Source organism: Peromyscus maniculatus, chromosome 1 (assembly GCF_049852395.1).
Source record: "Peromyscus maniculatus bairdii isolate BWxNUB_F1_BW_parent chromosome 1, HU_Pman_BW_mat_3.1, whole genome shotgun sequence".
In the NCBI taxonomy this organism is placed as follows: Eukaryota; Metazoa; Chordata; class Mammalia; order Rodentia; family Cricetidae; genus Peromyscus; species Peromyscus maniculatus.
The window spans coordinates 96476532-96496809 of NC_134852.1; the positions used below are offsets into that span (position 1 = coordinate 96476532).

Sequence of the window (20278 nt, forward strand, 5' to 3'; positions counted from 1 at the left end):
ACATTGGTTAAGTCCTTTATTTCTCTGTTAAGTTTCGATTTGGGAGATCTGTCCAGTGGTGAAAGTGGGGTTTTGAGATCTCCCACTATTAATGTGTGGGGTTTTATATGTGGTTTAAGCTTTAGTAATGTTTCTTTTACATATGTGGGTGCCCTTGTGTTTGGGGCATATATGTTCAGAATTGAAACTTCATCTTGGTGGATCTTTCCTGTGACGAGGATGTAATGTCCTTCTTGATCTCTTTTGATTGATTTTAGTTTGAAGTCTATTTTGTTGGATATCAGGATGGCTACCCCTGCTTGTTTCTTAAGACCATTTGATTGAAAAGTCTTTTCCCAGCCTTTTATTCTTAGGTAGTGTCTGTCTTTGAATTTGAGATGTGTTTCTTGTATGCAGCAGAAAGATGGGTCCTGCTTTCGTATCCATTCTGTAAGTCTATGTCTTTTTATAGGTGAATTAAGTCCGTTGATATTAAGGGATATTAATGACCAGTGATTCTTCATCCCTGTTATTTTTGGTGGTAGTGTGTGTGTACTTCTCTTCTTTGGAGTTTACTGTTGTGGCTTTATCTATTGCCTGTGTTTTCAAGTGTGTATCTGACATCCCTCTGTTGGAGTTTTCCTTCTAGTGCTTTCTGTAGGGCTGGGTTTGTGGATAGGTATTGTTTAAATCTGGCTTTGTCTTCAAATGTCTTGTTCCTTCCGTCTATGATGATTGAAAGTTTTGTTGGGTATATTAGTCTGGGCTGACATCCATGGTCTCTTAGTGTCTGCATTACATCTGTCCAGGTCCTTCTGGCTTTCAAAGTCTCCATTGAGAAATCGGGTGTTATTCTGATGGGTTTACCTTTATAGGTCACTTGGCCTTTTTCCTTGGCTGCTCTTAATATTCTTTCTTTATTCTGTACATTTAGTTGTTTAATTATTATGTGTCGAGGGGACTTTTTTGGGGGGTCTAGTCTGTTTGGTGTTCTATAGGCTTCTTGTATCTTCATAGGCATTTCCTTCTTTAAGTTGGGAAAGTTTTCTTCTATAATTTTGTTGAATATATTTTCTGTGCCTTTGAGTTGGTATTCTTCACCTTCTTCTATCCCTATAATTCGTAGGTTTGGTCTTTTTATAGTGTCCCAGATTTCTTGGACATTTTGGTTCATGACTTTGTTGGCTTTAGTGTTTCCTTCGACTGATGGAACTATTTCTTCTACTGTATCTTCAATGCCAGAAATCCTCTCTTCCATCTCTTGCATTCTGTTGGTTATACTTGCATCCGAAGTTCCTGATCTTTTACTCAGGTTTTCTATTTCCAGCATTCCCTCTGTTTGTGTCTTTTTTATTTTTTCAATTTCCCTTTTCAGTTCTTGGACTGTTTCCTTTGTTTGTTTCATTGCTTTTTCATGATTTTCTTTCAGTGCTTTATTGTTTTCTTCCAGGACTTTAATGTTTTCTTCCAGGACTTTATTGTTTTCTTGGAGGGCTTTATTGTTTTCTTCTAATTTGTTTGCCCTTTCCTCTAGTTGTTTACAGCGTTCTTCCAATTTTCTTGTCTTTTCCTCTACACAAGCCTCTACCTTCTTCATGAAGTTACTCATAAGGTTACTTTGTTCTGATTCTTCCAATTTTTGGTGTTCAGGTCTAGATGTTGGAGGCGAGCTAGGTTCTGGTGATGCTGTATTGCTCTTCATTTTGCTGTATGTACTTCTGCCTTGACGTCTGCCCATCTCCTTGTGGATCCTTCTTGGTCTTATCAGTGTACTTGTTTCACAAAGAGCTGACAGATTCAGGAAGACTCTCTCTCTTGTCCAAAAGGGAGTTCTCTTGTCCATCTCTTTGGTCCAGAAGGGAAGTCAGGGGCAAGCTCTGGTCCAGAATTGCAGTCGGGGACAGGCTGGGAGCTGGGGGCCGGTCTCTAAGTCTCAGGAAGTGGCTGGGGTCTCGGGCAGATGGGCGTGGGGGAGGGGGCTAGAGGAGGGATTATGTAAGCAAGTGGGGGTCAAGATCATGATGGGGAAACCTACAGGGACAGATTACCTGAGCTGTGCAAGCTCACAGATCCTAGAAAGACAGCTAAGGAGCCTTCATGGGACCAACCTAGGTCCTCTGTATGTGGGTGACATTTGTATGGCCTGGTATGTTTTTGGGGTCCCTAGCAGTGGGACTAGGCTCTGTCCTTGGCACATGAGCTGCCTTTTTGGAACCTATTTCCTATGATAGGAGGCCTTGCTCATCCTTAATGCAGAAGGGAGGAGTTCTGTCCTGCCTCAACTTGGTATGCCATACTTTGTTGACTATTATGGGAAGCCTTATCATTTCTGAGCAGTGAATGAGAGTGTAGAAAAGAGTAGGGGGAGGAAACTGGAGAAGAGCAGGGAGGAGAAAGTGTTTTGCATGTAAAATAAACAAAAAATTTAAGAATAAAATGAAAAAACAGAAAAATGAACAGTAACAAGTTTTATAACTTTTTTAATTAATTTTTTTCATTCATTTTATACACCAATCAAAGATGTCCCTCTTTCCTCCTCCCACCCATGTAGCCTTCCCTCCATTCCCATCCCCCCTCCCTCCAACAAGAAGGCATGGCCTCCCATGTGGAGGCACTTTTAGTAGAGGCAAGTCCAAGCCCTTCCCCTTGCCTCAAGGCTGCACAAGGTGTCCTATCATAGGTAGTGGGCTCCACAAAGCCCCCTCATGCACCAGAGATGGTTTATGATCCTACCTCAAGGGGTCTCCCAAGCAGATAAATCTACACAACTGTCTCACCATGTCAATGGCCTAGTCCAGTCCCACCTAGGCTTAACTCAGTATGCCATGCTTTGTTGACTATTAGGGGAAGCCTTATCATTTCTGAGGAGTGGATTGTAGAAGAGCAGGGAGGGGAAACTGGCTGGTATGTAAAATAAACAAAAAAATTCATAAGAATAAATGTTAAAACAGAAAAATCAACAGTTGCACTTAGTTTTATAGCTTAATCAGTACAATTTTTGCCTTTTCTTTGTCTCCAATTCAAGCTCCTATTAATATACAAGTAGACTATTCCCTATGATACCTATGGAACACTTCAAGACAAACCCTTTTCTTGTCCATGAAAATGTTAAAATAAGCTTACAGAATGATTGAGGACTTAAGGGTTGTAAATAACTATGTGGTCCCAGTTTACACTGTAGTTCTTAACCTTATACCATGCTTTGAAAATGAATAGAGATTTACTTTGTGGCCGAGTATGTGCTCAATTTTAGAGAAGTTACCATAGGGTGCTGAGAAGAAAGTATATTCTTTTTTGTTAGGATGGAATCTTCTATAGATATCAAGTCCATTTAAGTCATAACATCAGGTAAGTCCCTTATTTCTCTGTGAAGTTTCAATTTTATAGATCTGTCCAATGGTGAGAGTGGGGTGTTGAAGTATCCCACTATTAATGTGTGGGGATTTATGTGTGATTTAAGCTTTAGTAAAGTTTCTTTTACATATGTGGTTGCTCTTGTGTTTGGGGCACAAATGTTCAGAATTGAAACAGTGTCTGATGGAAGCAGATGCTGAGATCCACAACTGAGCCCCAGGTGGAGCTCTGGGAGCCTAAAATGTCGAGAGAGAGGAGGGATTGTATGAGCGAAAGATATTGAGATCATGATTGGAAAAAGCACAGGGACAAATAGCCAAACTAGTGGAAAGGCCTGAACTGTGAACCACTGGCTATGGAGCCCCCAATGAACTGGACCAAGCCCTCTGGATAAGTGAGACAGTCGATTAGTTTGAACTGTTTGGGAGGCCCCCAGGCAGTGGAGGTGGAACCTGTCCTTAGTGCATGAGCTAGCTTTTTGGAGCCTGGGGCCTAAGCTGGGACACTTTGCTCAGCCTTAGTGTAGGGAGGAGGGGACTGGACCTGCCTTGGCTGAGTCTACCAAGCTGGGCTCACTCCCCAGGGGAGACCTTGCCTTGGAGGAGGTGGGAATGGGAGGGTGGAATAGGGGGAGGACTGCGGGAAGGGAGGAGGGAGGACAGGGGAATCTGTGGCCGATATGTGAAATTAAGTTAATTATAAAATAAAAATTATGTATATATATGAAAATTAAAAAAAAGAAAATGAATAGAAACACTTAATTTTGTAATTTAATCAGTACTACTTTTGTTTCTTCTCTTTCTCTAATCTAAGCTCCTATTAATATCGAAGTAGAATAATCTCCCTATTTAGATCACTTAATAGATCATCTAGCCTATCTAACCTTAAGATTTCATATAATGCCCCAACATTTTAGCACAGAATTTAATGAAAGTCCCACAGTCCTTCAAATATGACACCAGAATATGCCTAATCACAAGGTTTGATCCATAGAACTGAGGTCCTGGTCATTTGATGAAACTATTATTCATCATATTTTCTTCATTTTACATGGAGAAACTTTATATTTTGACACAATATTTAATGAGTAGAAAGTAGCTTTTAATCTTTTAGATTTGCTTATAGCTGTAAGTAAGCTAGATAAACTCAATGAATATATTCAGCTTTAGTATTTGTGACTCTGAACTTGTGAAAAGAATTTGTCTTTGGTCTTAACAAAATAATGTAGCATTTTGGGGCAAAGATGCAAAGAAATAGCCCTGCACTTGAGGCTAAGATAGAGAAGACCTCCACGGCCACCAGAGCCTTGCCTTTGGTGCTTTGGTAGACAGCTAGAAAGGTGACCCAAACACTGCAGAACACCAGCATGCTGAATGTCAGGAACTTAGTTTCATTGAATGTGTCAGGCAGATTCCTGGCCAGGAAAGCTATAGTGAAACTTGCCAGGGCAAGAGAGCCCATGTATCCCAGGACACAGTAGAAGGAAATCACTGAACCTTTGTTGCAAACAATGATGATGTGGCCATGTTCCATGTGTACATCAGCATCAACAAATGGAGGAGAAGTTCCTATCCAGATTCCACAGAGAAGCATTTGAATCATGGTGCACACGGGGATGATGAAGTTAGGTGCCCCTGAAACCAGCAGTGACCTCATTCTTTTATCTGGAACAGTAACTTTGAATGCCAGTACTACAGTAATAGTCTTTGCCAAGACAGTAGAGGTGGCCACAGTGAAGACAATTGCAAATGTGGTCTGCTGCATTATACAGGTGATTGTATGTGGATGGCCGATGTAGAGCAAGGGACAGAGAAAGCAAAAGATGAGGGAGATGAGTAGGACATAGCTGAGAGCTCTGTTATTGGCCTTGACAATGGGAGTGTCTTGGTGCTTCAAGAAGACACAGAATACAACAGCTGTGAGAGCAGAGAAGCACAGAGCCAAGCAGACCAGAGATATTCCCAAAGGATCTTCATAAGCCAGAAAGGTTATAACTTTTTTGAGGCAGTGAGTTTGATCTGTGTTGGCATACTGACCAAATGGACACTTCACACATTCGTCCATGTCTAGTATAAGAAAGGCATTATTATCAGTTTTAATTTTTCTCTATTTTTATGTACAAAATATGCAAAATATTAATGCTTTGGAATTTCATAGCTAAATTAGCCTTACATCTTGTGGTTTATGGAAATCTAAATATATTTGATTCATAGGGTTTCATCCCAATTTCCAAAACTTATCATTTTTATGAATGCCCTTGTTCATATTTATCTTACATACTCATGAATTAACTAGTAGTTTTCCAAAACAATAATGTACTGTCACATAATATTTAGACTTATGCTACAACATACCTTGGATTGGATCATTGATGGAAGCACACTTTTTTTATTCATGGTTTTGTTTAGTATGCAAAATAAGAACTTAGAATGAGCTGCTTCCATGCATCTTATGGTCTATCAGCGACAAATTTGATCCAACATTAATGGCCTCCTATGACTCCTTGGACATACTATCTCAACTTACCTTATGTTTTTGAAAAGAACCTACAACAAGCACTTTACTTAGGCAGTATATTCCCTAAGTCATTTTAAATATTTTTTCTTATACACATAAGTATAGTCCTTACTCCCCATCATGGAAACTTACCTTGGAACAGACAGAGACCATTAGGGAAAATGCAACCAATGAAAATCTAGAGTTATGGTCTAGTCCATTGGATTCATCTACAACACTATTCTATCACTAAGGCTCATGGAAAATACCATGAAAGCTGGTTGGAAAGCTTACAAGAGCCACTTCACAGAGTTTGATGTGAGTCTGTGTTTCCTAGGAACATCCCAAGCAACATTTATAATGTCTCACCAATATGCCAGCTTAAACATGAGCTGAACAAGGATAAAAACAACGGACATGACAAAGATAGTTGGAGAAAGGCCATCAGAAAACAACTATATGCAGAAAACTGCAGGCAGTTATATAACTGCAGGAATATTGAAAGAGAAGTGCACACCGATTATCTTTGAATAACAAAATGGTCAGTCCTGAAAATATAAGAGTTACATTACACATATTGAACAGGTTGTAAAAAGAAATACATGTATACATAAACTATTTTATGTGGCATCAATTAATAAGAATATTGACCATGAGTTTTAAAGAGAGGGAAGAGGCATGTGTGGCAGTTTTTGGAAGAAGGATAGGGAAAGGAATATTATGTAATTATATTATAATCTTAAAAATAAATGAAGCAAACAAAAGCATTGATAATATCAAAGAAGGCAGAGACAACATGAACAAATTACCACCTAAATTATCTGCATGTCAAAATCATTTCCTTTGGCTTATGTTTCAATGTATGAATTTTGGTAGGGTATATTATTTGCCAGTTTTACTAATGTCTGTAAGATTCAACTGCCCAAGTCTCATGACAGTTTCGTATTCATTGAGAAATATCATGGTCAAGATAGTATTCCATATATAAAGGACATAATTTTGAAAGACAGTACTAAATGGGGCTTAGGACATCCTTCCACCCATATGTTTATAATTTATACTGCAGTGCGTTCAGTTTTCTTTCAGTTGCAGTGAGCCAACAGGTCATATTGAGAAGTGATGGTGTCTTCCCAGTACTGAGTCTCTTCATTGAAAGATGTATATTCTTTTTCAGTTCTTTTTTTTTTTTTTTTTTTTTTTTTTTGGTTTTCGAGACAGGGTTTCTCTGCGTAGCTTTGCGCCTTTCCTGAAGCTCACTTGGTAGCCCAGGCTGGCCTCGAACTCACAGAGATCCGCCTGGCTCTGCCTCCCGAGTGCTGGGATTAAAGGCGTGCACCACCACCGCCCGGCCTCTTTTTCAGTTCTTATATTCTCTCTGATTGCTCTGAACAATGGTATCTAAACTAGTAAATCTAAGTATTCACATACTTCAACTTTTTATATCCATTTCAAATTATTATGTGTTATAAAATGTTATATTCTAAAGCTTTAAAATTTACACACAGGAACTAGGGGAATTTAATCTAACTCTGTTTATTAACCTTGTATCTGACCAACACAAATGTCAATAAACAAACTTTTAATTGAATTAGATATATATTTAATAGAATCATTTAAATAGATATAATTTTATTAATTTCTTTTCATTGCATTATTCTATTCAATTGGTTTATCTTCTCGTACTTTTCATTAGGTTTCCTAATTAAATATGTTAATATTCAGTATAATTTTTAAAATATGTACTTTATCTTCATAATCCTGTTCACATCATATGAAACCATATACATTTTGGTCTTATTCTTAAATAAAACTTTAAGTTTATTATTTAGCTTTTCTCATCACTCCAACCACAATTAATTCCATCTTTCAGTTACCCCATACACTAACAATAACATCATTTCCAGTATTACTATGAAATTCATATTGAGTTTTCACCACATATTGAATTAAAAAACTCTCCATTCATATTTGTTATGATCATTAGAATAAAAGATTTAATTCAGAGTTTTATATATTGGCCTCCAAATTCATCTGTGACCTAGAATACTACTGAAAATGAAACCTACCAATGATTGTATTGATTTACCATAGAACACAATAAAAAACACATTTCTAAAATCTGATACATTACTGAATATCCACTTCTTGATAGAGACATTGAGTGACAATTGGAAAATATGGGTGCTGTGGTAGTCTGAATGTGATTAGTCTCTGTAATCTCATAGAGAGTGGCACTTTGGGGAAGTGTGGCTTTGTTTTTTTTGGAGTAGACATGGCCTTGTTGGAGGAAGTGTATCTCTAGGGGGTGGCCTTTGAAGTCTCCTTTGATCAGGCTCAGTGTGACATCCAGTTCACTTCCTGTTGCCTTTAGATCAAGATGCAGAATTCTCAGCTCCTTCTCCAGTACCATGTCCTTATCCAGCACCTTGTCTACCTGCATACCACCATGTCCAACCATGATGATAATGGACTAAACCTCTGACCTGTAAGCCGCTCCAATTAAATGATTTCCTTTATAGGATTTTCCTTCGTCATAGTGTCTCTTCCTAGCAATAGAAACTGTAAGTAAGATAGAAGTTCATCTCAGGGACTGAGGTAATGATGTGATAGGCCTGACCATACTTATCTTTGAAGGAATATAGATTGTAGATTAGAAAGGCAGTAGAATGCTTTAAGTGCTGCTTAATGGACAGCATGGAAGACAGTGGTGATGAGTGTCATTTGATGAACTGTGGCAGCCTTCCTCAAAGTGTTTCAGAGAAGAATATTAATACAGGGCCTAGACATCATTCTTGTAATATTTTGGTGAAGAATGCAGCTGTTTTTTGCCCTTGTCTGAAGAGTCTGCCTGAGGCTAAAGTGAAGAGTTTTGGATTTATTCTATTGGCAGAGGAAATTTCAAAACATCCCAATAATGAGAAAAGGGCACAAAAAGCCACATAAAACTGCCATGTGTGGTTATTAGTGTTAACTCTACAGAAGATTTGTAATGAAAAGGAGCAGGTGAGCAAGGTAAAATACAGAATATACAATTTGAGGAGAAAAGGAACACCAGGTAGTGGAATGGAGCTAAGTACTGTGTTAAGGAGTTCAACTGATTAAGAACTGGAATAAAGGGAGTGGTGAACTCATGGTAAGATTCCACCCAGATAATTTTCCAATTTGTGGAAAGGAATTAAAGAAAAGCATAGAGCCTTGTGTGGTGGTTTACACTTTCAATCCCAGCACTTTCAATCCCAGTAGGTTTACGCTTTCAATCCCAGTAGGAAAATGTTGGCACATCTTTGAGTTTGAGGTCAGCCTAGTTTGCAGATTCAGTTTCAGGATAGCTAAGCTCAGGCAGTGAAGGATACCATTGAAAACAGAAATTTGGTAAAGATGTAATTGAACAAGGAGACCATGCTGCAGCCCCAGCAAGTTGCAGAACTGGGAAGATTTGATCATGTGATTCTGGTTTTAAGGATTGAAGAAAGGGATTATGGACACTTCCTCAATGATTAAGGCTTGTTGCTGAGGCCAGGCATCTGTCAAGGGTATTCATGAATGGAGGCCCAGAGAGCCCATTGTGTGAACCTGTGAAGGTGAAGCCTGGATTGCTTGGAAACCCCAAGATGTCAGAAATGCCAGAACCTTTTTGGGAGAGCTACTAACAGGTCCTGGAACCAGCACAAAAGAGGGAAATGTGTAGCTCTCAACAAAGCTGAAAGGATTTGGGGTGCTGAAGAGTGTTTTGACATCAGACATGGAGATACAGGGTTTGGAATTCCCCAGCTGGTTTTTGGTTTTGTGTTGGTCAAGTATCTCCTATGTTTTAGAATGGTAATGTATATCCTGTGTAATTGTATGTTGGAAATATGTGATTTATTTTTCTTTTGATTTTATAGGGAATTATAGTTAAGAGATAGCATGAATCTCAGAAGAGATTTAGTATTTTGTACTTTTAAACATAGTTGTGACTGTGATAGATTGTGGAGACTTTTGAAGTTGAACTAAATGCATTTTGCATTACGATATTGTTACAAGCTAATAGGGGTCAGGAAGTGGAATGTGGTAGTTTGAATGTAATTGGCCTCCATAATCTCATAGGGAGTAGCATTATTAGGAGGTGTGGCTTTGTTGGACTAGGTGTGTCCTTGTTGGAGGAAATGTGTCAATGTGGGAGTGACCTTTGAGGTCTCTTTTATCAGGCCCAATATAATACCTTGTTCATTTTCTGTTGCCTTTGGATGAAGTTGTAATTTTCCAGCTCTTTCTCTAGTATCATGTCTGCCTATATGCCACTATGTCCCACCATGGTGATATTGGATTAAATTTCTGAACTATAAGTCACTTCAATTAAATGTTTTTCCTTTATAAGAGTTGCCATGGTCATGGTGTCTCTTTATTGCTTTATAAACTGTAGCTGAGACAGGTGCATAGCATTCATAACTTTAATAAAATTAAAAGTAGATACAATTTATTACAATATTCTGAATTCTAAAATATAGACTAGATGTACAGGAAATATTTAGTACTGTAAAGAAGTATCTATGAGAAAATACTAATTCACTTGTTTGGAATGATTAGACCATAATGTATAGTTCATGAACAAGGCAGCATATACTTTCAAATAGCAGTGTTCTTAACTCATTTACATTTATAATGACATTTATCTTTTCCTTTTCCCCAAAGAGATCTCTGAGAACTATATAAACATGGTAGAAAATAAACAATCATTTGATTATTTTGGTAAATTATATTCTTACTTGTCATGTTTGAAATTTCATTTTCTGGACAGGGGTTACAATCAAAACAGCAGACAGCACTTCCCTGCTGAGGGGATTTTCTGAATCCTGGATTGCAAGGCCTACTGCATATAGAGGGTGGAGTCTGTGGAAAATCAGATACAATTTTGAAATAAAAAGCTCAACATATATGACAAAAACAGCATTGATTCACAGTATGGATCCACTGAAAAGTCTCCCTTTACACACATGCATCATATTATAAAGCATAATTTTAGTACCTTCTCATGCTTCTCCTTTCCTCCAGACCCAGTTCCACAGTTTTCTCCCTGGTGCTGCACCAGAACACCAGTTGCAGCCTTCCCTCCTCTTACCACATCTCCCATAAATGCCATCAATCATTGCTTTGTAGCCTCCCTTTCCTCGCTCATCCCCACATTACAGTACCTAACTCTACCAGGCATGTCCTGCTTAAACAGATGCCATACCTGCCAGAAAGCTAGGTAGGCTATGGCAGGCCTTCTTCTGTCTCTCTGTTCCCCTAGATACAATCCTGCATTCTCCTCATTAGTGCTGCAGCAGAATGCCATCTGCAGCCTTCCCTCACCCCTGCTTATATCTCATGTCAGTCCAACAAATTATCCCTTCCTAACCCCCCCATTGATTACTGAATCCCAGCCTTCAACTCCAGTAGGAATCTCCTGACAATTCAAGTACCACCCCTCCCAAGTCAACAAGTAGGTTGAAAACAGACTCACAACCTCTTCCTAATACTCTTGAGATACAATCCTTTTAGTCTCAGTCCCAGATATGTTGCTGGAAACCTGCTGTGCTCTCACTTTCCTGTCTGATACTGTCCTCAGTGGATCACAAAGACCTTCTCCTCCAAACTTCCTTTCCTCAACTCATCCCAATTACCCAGCCTCAAAAACCAAGTGGCTGAACAGGCCAGGCAACACACAGATAACATACATCACACTCTGAACATCCAGAGAGGAATGAGAAACCAAGGGAAAAAAACACACCAGCCAACAAAGACAAATCCAAACATCAGCACTAACAATTTTAAGAACCCAAAACCCAGATGCCAGGATGCCAGCATAAAAATCGATCAACAACAGCCACGACAGTATGTCTTCATTAGAGCCCAGCTATCTTACCTCAGCAGGCCCTGAATATCTAAACATAGCTGAAAGGACAAGAAAAATACCTTAAAATTGCCTTTTTGGTCCCTAGGAAATTAATGAATTCCTTAAAGAAACATGGAAAAGCACAAGCCGACAGTATAAGGAAATATATAAAACTGTTTAAGACCAGAAAATGGAAATAGAATCAATAAAAATAATCCAAACTGAGGGAATTCTGGATATGATAAATTTAGGAACTAAACATGAAGTATAGAGGAAAGCTTCACTAGCAGAATACAAGAGATGGGTGATAAAATATAAGGCATTGAAGATGATAGAAGAAATGGGTACATATGTGAAAGAAATTGTCAAAACTGAAAAAATCATGACATTAAACACCCAGGATATCAGGAACATTATGAAGATCAAGCCTAAGAATAATAGAGAAATAGGAAGGAAAAGAAACCCAGCTCAAGGGCCCAGACTTTATTTTCTTCACAATCATAGAAATTTTTTTTAGTGTAAAGAAAGAAATGACTATAAAGGTATGAGAAGTATACAGAACACCAAATAAATTAAACTAGAGAAGATAGTGCCTTTGCCTATAACAACAGAAACACGAAGCATACAGAACAAAGAAAGAATATTAAAATTGGCCAGGAAAAGACCAATTAACATATAAATACAAGTCTATTAGAATTATGCCCAACTTCTCAATGGAGTCAAAACATCCCAGACAGATACCACACAGGCCGGTCCAGACTACTATACCATCCATAAAACTTTCACCCATCATCAATGGAGAAAATAATATATTGCATGAAGGAGTCAAATTTCAACAATATCTACCTATTCATCCAGTTGTACAGAAGATGCTAGAAGAAAAAAATCATAACTAAAAAGTTTAAGAACACAAATGAAATAATAGGAAATAGGCTCACAGCAGAAAAATTAAAAGAATGGATTCTTTCTCTCTGTCTCTGTCTCTCTCTCTTTGTCTCTCTCTCACTGATCTCCTTTCCCTCAGCAAAGTCACATGAATCAACAATCATTGGTAATTGAAATTTCAAAGTCAGTGCTCTCAATTTCCCAATAAAAATACACAAACACAATGGCTGTCTAAACAGGATCCATGCTTCTGTTGTATCCAAGAAATACTCCCTAATATTGAGGAAAGACATAACCTCAGGGTGAAGAGTTGGGAAAAGATAATCCAATATGTACCTCTAACACTCAAGCAGATATAGTCATTTTAATATCTAATGAAATAAACTTCAAACAAAAAATAATAAAAGGAGATAGAGATACTACGTACACAAAAAAGGGAAAAAACCCAATAAGTTGACATTTCAATTCTTAACATTTATGCCACAAACACCTGGGCACCCAGGTTTGTAAAAGAAACACCACTACAGCTTAAAATATACATTGGTCCTCTCAGATGAATAGTGGGAGACTTCAATACTGCACTCTCACCAATGGATGGTTCCCAGACAAAAATTAAACAGTGAAATACTGGAGCTAAGAGACATTATAAACAAAATGGACCTAATTGTTAATTCAAGGCCAATTCACACAAACACAAAAGAATTCTTCTATACTCTGCACCTCATGGAGCTTTCTCCAAAAATTTCCACATATTCAGATGTAGTGGGTAGCCATTCCAGCTTTGATCTGGAAGTTCCAACCCCCATTGAGGCTTCAGTAACTGTCATCCTACAAGGCATGAAGACCAGAAGACCAGACATCTGAACCCTGAAGACCGGAGATCTGGATGCCTGCCCTCTTGGTTCCTGGACCCTGGATGCTGGAGGTAGATGGAGCAGAGTTCTTCAGAGAACACTGCCGGCCTGTGCTACCCCTTTCACAGACCCTGTCCTATCCCTTCATTTGTGAATTACACCACAAAATAAACCTCCCTTTTAACTACATGGAGTTGTCTTAATAATTTCACCAATATTCAGACACAAAGCAAGTCTGAACAGAGAGAAGAAAACTGAAATAACTTCATGTAATCTATTAGACCACCAGGTATTAAATCTGAACATCAACAACAACAGGAAAAAAAAACCAGAAAGCCTACAAACTCATGAAAATTGAACAACTCTCTACTGAATGAAAAATGAGTCAAGATAAGAGTCAGAAAAGAGCCGGGCGTTGGTGGCACACGCCTTTAATCCCAGCACTCGGGAGGCAGAGCCAGGCGGATCTCTGTGAGTTCAAGGCCAGCCTGGGCTACCAAGTGAGCTCCAGGAAAGGCACAAAGCTACACAGAGAAACCCTGTCTCGAAAAACCAAAAAGAAAAAAAAAAGAGTCAGAAAAGAAATTGGAATTTTCTTAGAATTCAGTGAAACTGCATACACAGCAAACCCCATGCGACACTATGAAAGTGCAGCAAAGAGAAAAGTTCCTAGAAGTAATTGACTTCATAAAGAAATTGGAGAGATCTCATACTATCCGCTTAACAGCTCACCTAAAAGCTCTATAAGACAGCAATAAACTCACACCAGAGTAGTAGATGGCAAGAGATAATCAAACTGAAGGCTGAAATCTATAAAATAGGAAAAAAGAGAATAATGCAAAGAGTCAATGAAACAAAGAGCTGGTCTTTGAGAAAGTCAACAAGATAGACAGAGAGAGAATAATTAAATTAACAAATAAAAAAAGAAATAAGGCCATATCCACAGAGTGAGGAAAATCAGAAAATCTTAAGTAAATAACCGGGAAACCTGTACTCCAGAGGACATTCTTTAATAACCTGTACTCCACCAAAATGGAACATGTAAAAGAAATGGCCAGTTCTCTCAAAAGATACAGCTTACTAAAGTTAAATCAAGATCAATTTAACAATTTAAACAAACCTATAACCCCCAGTGAAATCAGAGTAGTCATTAAAATTCTTCTAGTCAAGAAGGAGAAAAAACTCAAGCCAAACCAACAAACCAATCAACAAACAAACCAAACCAAACAAACCAAAAAACCAAAAAAACCCAACCAACCAAATGAAAAAACTTTGGCAATCAAACAAAACAAAACAAAACTAAACAAAACAAACAAAAAAGTTATGGCTGTGTGGTTTCAGCATAGAATTTTATAAGACTGTCAAAGAGTTAACTCTAATATTTTCCAAATTATTTTCCAAAATTGGAACAGAAGGAGCATTGCCCAGTTCATGAATCCAGTTACCCTAATATCAAAACCATATAAAGAGTCAATAAAGAAAGAATTACAGGCCAATTTTCCTTATAAAATAAATTCAAAAATACTCAATTAAATACATGCAAACCAAATCCAAGAACATATAAAAAAGGTTATTAACCATCACCAAGTAGCTTTCATCCAGGAGATGCAGAGATGTTTCAACATAGGGAAATCAGTAACTGTAACCCACTATATGAATAAACTGAAAGAAATAAAACCATAGGTTTATCTCATTAGATGCACAAAAGGCCTCTGACAATATCCAATATTCCTTCATGATAAAGGACCTGAAGATATTAGGGATATAAGGGCCATAAGTAAACATAATAAGGTAATTTACAGTAAGCCTATAGCCAATATTTAAATTAATGGAAAGAAACTGACAAGTCTTCTACTAAAATCAGTAACAAGACAATGTTGTCCAATCTTGTTATATCTATTAAAAATTGTACTTGATGTTTTAGCTATGACAGATATTTGAAATAGATCAAAGCGATACAAAGTATCATTATTTGCAGAGGATATGATAGTATGCCTAAATGACATTTAAAAAATCCACCAGGGAACTCCTACAGCTGATAAACATTTTCAGCAAAGTGGCTAGATACAATATTAATAAAAAGTATCAACAGGCTATCTATGTACAAATGACAAACAAAAAGAAGTCAGGGAAACAACACCTTTCACAATACCATCAAATAATATAAAATATTTTGAGTAAACTCTAAGCAAGCAAGGGAAATATTTCTATGATAAAAAGTTTCAGTCTTTGGGGAAATAAATTGAAAAAGAAATAAGAAAATAAAGTGTGAGGGTCGAGGGAAAGAGAGCCTGTGGGAGCGGGAGATCCCAGGTGGATCAAGAACAGAGAGGGAGAACAAGGAATAGGAGACCATGGTAAATGAAGACCACATGAGTAAAGGAAGAAACAAAGTGCTAGAGAGGCACACAGAAATCAACAAAGATACCCCCACAATAGACTGCTGGCAATGGTCGAGAGACAGCCGGAACTGACCTACTCTGGTGATGGGATGGCCAAACACCCTAATAGTCATGCCAGAAACCCCATTCAAGGACTGAGGAATCTGGATGCAGAGATCCACAGCTAGGCCCCCAGTGGAGCGCCCAGAGTCTAATTAGCGAGAAAGAGGAGGGTTTATATGAGCGAGAATTGTTGAAACCAAGGTTGGATAAAGCACAGGGACAAATAGCCAAACGAATGGAAACACATGAACTATGAACCAAAGGCTGAGGGGCCCCCAACTGGATCAGGCTCTCTGAATAGTTGAGACAGTTGATTGGCTTGATCTGTTTGGGAGGCATCTAGGCAGTGCTACCGGGTCCTGTGCTCATTGCATGAGTTAGCTCTTTGAAACCTGGGACTTAGGCAGGGACACTTGGCTCAGTCTGGGAGGGAAGGACTTGACTTGCCCGACTGAGTCTACCAGGTCAATCTCAGTCCTGGGGGAGGCTTTGCCCTGGAGGAGATGGGAATGGGGGGTGGGTTGGGGGGAGGGGGAGAGGGGCAGGAGGGGGGAGAACAAGGGAATCTGTGGCTGATATGTAGAACTGAATGGTATTGTAAAATAAAATAAAAGGGAAAAATAAATAAAAATGCCATACTAACACAAATCTACATGCTGCTTTTCAAATAAAAAAGAAATGGAAAGATCTCCCATGTTCATGGACTGGTAGGTTTAACATAGTAAAAATGGTAATCCTCCACAAGCAATCTACAGATTCAACGCAGCAACCATAAAAATTCCAATGCAATTCTTTACAGACCATGAAAGGACAATTCACAATTTCATATGGACAAATAATAACCTCAAGAGAGCAAAAACAATCCTGAACAGTAAAAGACCAGCTGGAAGTATCAGCATCACTGGTTTCAAGTTGTACTACAGAGCTATAATCATTAAAACCACATGGTATTGGCATAAAAACAGATACTGATCAATGGAATTTAATTGAAGACCAGATATAAGTTCAGATACATATGGACATCTGATTTTTTTTTTTTTTTGGTTTTTCGAGATAGGGTTTCTCTGTGTAGCTTTGAGCCTTTCCTGGAACTTTGGAGACCAGGCTGGCCTCAAACTTATAGAGATTCGACTGTCTCTGCCTCCCTAGTGCTGGAATTAAAGGCATGCCCTACCACCACCTGGCTGAACATCTGATTTTTGACACAGAAGCCAGAAACACACACTGGAAAAAAGACAGCATCTTCAACAAATGATGCTGGTCAAACTAGATGTCTGTATGTAGCAGAATACAAAACACCCACATTTATCACTCTGCAAAAATCTGAATTCCAAGTGGATCAAAGACATCAAATACAACAACAACAACAAAACAGATAAAATGAACCTGATAGAAGGGAAAGTGGGGAATTGCCTTGGAGGTATTGGCACATGAAATGACTTTCTGAACAGAACACTGATAATGCAGGCATAAAGACTGCCAATTAAATTGAACCTCGTGAAACTGAAAAACTTATGTAAGGCAAAGGATATCATCAACTAGATAGAGAGGCAGTCTTCAGAATAAAAGAAAGGTCTTTACCAACTCAACAGTTGACAGAGGACTAATATCTAAAATATAGAAGGAATTCAAGAGACTCAAATGATCAATTAATAAAAAAGCAAATAATCCAATTAAAAAATGGGAAAAGACCTACACAAGAAATTCTCAGTGAAGAATCTCAAATAGCTGAGAAACAATTGAAGAAATGTTCAACATCCTTAGCCATCAGAGAAATACCAAATAAAACTACTTTGGAATTCCATCTTACACCTGTCACATTGGCTAAGTTTAATAACACAAATGATATCTCTTGCTGGTAAGGATGTGAAAAAAGGGGATCACCATTCCATTACCAGGGGGAGTGCTAAGTGTATATCCAGCAAGGAAATCAAAATATCATTTTCTCAGAAATATGTCAATAAGTATCTCTAGACCCAGATATACTATTTTCAGCATATAACTGAAGGACACTCCATACTACCACAAGGACACTTGATCAATTTCCTTCATTGAAGATTTGTTCATGATAATCAGACACTAGAAGCAACCTACATGTCCCTCAGCAAAATAATGCATAAAGAAATGTTGTATACTTACACAATGAAATATTACTTAGGTTTTAAAAGAAACAATGTTATGAAATTTGCAGGCAAATGGATGGAACTACAAAAGAACCATTCTGAGTGAGGTAACACAGATCCAGAAAGATAATTATGGCATGTATTCACTTATCAGCAAATATTAGCCTTTAAATATATGATAACTAGGCTTTATAGACCCAGAGAAGTTAGATATAGAGGTGGCATTTGACAAAAAAGGGATCTCCCTGGGAGAGAGAAGTAGAATAGATTTTATTTGTAGACTGTGCCTGGTGGACGAGAGTGGGGGAATCATGTAGGAGGAGATAGGGTAGAGAGAGAGAGTTAATGAATAGATATTTGGAATTAGGAGAGCTTTTGAGGAGTGGTGTGGAGACCTAGAGCAATGGAAACTTCCTGGAATCTATGAAGGTAATCATAACGAGGACTACTAGTAATGAAGAACAAAGAGTCTCAAATGACCACCTTGTGTAGTGAAGCTAGACTTCCAATTGTAGAACTAGGATGCATTCAATGAATTGTTGGCTAAGGGGATCCCATGGAAATCTCCAAACAATAAAGGCTGTTGCTTAGACAAAACATTGCTCTCTGCAAACTGACAGTGGGGCTTCCTTGTGGAGGAGAACATGCATTGCAACGCACTACAATACATTGAAATGGAGAAGTCAAGTTGTTCATCCTACATTCTACTCTGTTTGTTGCAGAAGGCAGTTTTCAGGCTACCAAAAAATAAATGGACACCAACCCAGCCACAGAACATCACCTAAAATACATCCTGCCAACAAAATATGCTAGGTTTATGGTGGCACAGAACTCATGGGAGTATAAAACTGTCCAAGTTGACATATAGTCCACTCCATGAGAAGAAAGTCATACCTGCCACAACTTGGGTAAACATGAAGCAGAGACTCGATAGCTCAGAGACCAATACCAGTTGGTCTAAAAACAAAAGTCAATAACATGGTCTTTTTTTATATATTTTTATTTTATAATTAACTTAATTTCACGTAGCATCCATGAATGTTCTGCGATATTCACAGATCAGTGCCTTAACTAGGCATCATCAGAGAAGCTTCCTCCAGCAGGAGATGAGAACAGATTCAGAAACCCACATTTACATATTATGTGGAGAGTCTAAGTTTGATGTCTCCATCAAATACCTCCCATTTGAGTGCAAGGAATCCTGTAGAAGAGGAGGTGGAAAAATTGTGAGAGCCAGAGGAGACCGAGAACATCAGGAGAACAAGGTGCTTTGAGTCAATTAAGCAAGCCACATATGAGCTCACAGGGACTGAAGCAGCAAGTGCAGAACCTACATGGGTCTGTAAAAGGTCTAGATTAAAGTATTAGGTTGGAATTTTGTGAGACCCCTGACTGTGAAAATAAGTGGGTCTCTGACTCTTGTGCCTACTCTTGGGATTCTTTTCTTTCTGTTGGCATGCATGTCCAACTTCAATATGATAGTTTTTCCTTCATTTTATTCTACTTTCTTTTGTTATGATTGGTTGCTATCTCCAAGAAGCCTGTTATTTTCTATTGAGAAACAGAAAGGGAGTGCCTCTTGAGGGGATGAAGAGGAGGGAGAAACTGGAAGGAGTACAGGAAGGGTAAACTATAGTCAGGATATATTGTATGAGAAAAGAATCTATCTTCAATAGAAGAAAAAATAGAACAAAATCTCATTGTTTTTAAAGAAAATATAATGAATGTATGGATAATATATATTGTCAATTGAGAGAGAGAAAGAAAGACAGAGAGATAGAGACAGAGAGAGAGACAGAGAGAAAGGGAGAGATGGTAATAAGTGTCAAAGTGCTTTATCCCATTTTATCCCATGAGGAAGCATAAGCAGATAATTTAATTTTAGGTACTTATGTCACATATAAAGCATTAGTATTAAGACAAAATTACCTGTCTAAGACCAGTAGCCCATTGTATCATTTCATCAGACATATACAATTGCTGATAATATAGAGAACGTCCAGAAAACTTTCCTATTTTCACCTTAAGTCCAAAATTTGGTGGAAAATCCATGATATAGAAAATGTCATACTCTGCATCCAGTTTTACTTCCTGGTTCATGTTTACGAGATCTCCAGCAGGATTTACAAATTGTATGTTCTTCACGAAAGAGAACACCTAAAACACATTGGTCATATTAGTTTCAACCTGGCCTACACATTAGGCTAGAAAATATGTTTGTAATGACCTTAATTTCATTAGCCTTTCCTAAAATGTAACTATTATAAGTACTCAGTAATAGAAAAGAAG

At 38.1% G+C, this 20278-nt stretch overlaps 1 protein-coding gene across 1 annotated transcript in view; it reads right to left on the reverse strand.

Moving 5' to 3' along the window:
• Nucleotides 1-4479: 4479 nt before the first annotated feature.
• Nucleotides 4480-20278, reverse strand: part of LOC102918310 (vomeronasal type-2 receptor 116-like) — a 34626-nt gene continuing 18827 nt past the window's right edge. Inside the window, exons 4-6 of the mRNA XM_006990773.3 lie at nucleotides 19919-20146; nucleotides 10575-10698; nucleotides 4480-5399 (exon numbers count right to left, since the gene is read on the reverse strand). Of these exons, the coding sequence (XP_006990835.3) occupies nucleotides 4480-5399; nucleotides 10575-10698; nucleotides 19919-20146 (1272 nt within the window). The remainder of the gene's footprint in view (nucleotides 5400-10574; nucleotides 10699-19918; nucleotides 20147-20278) is intronic.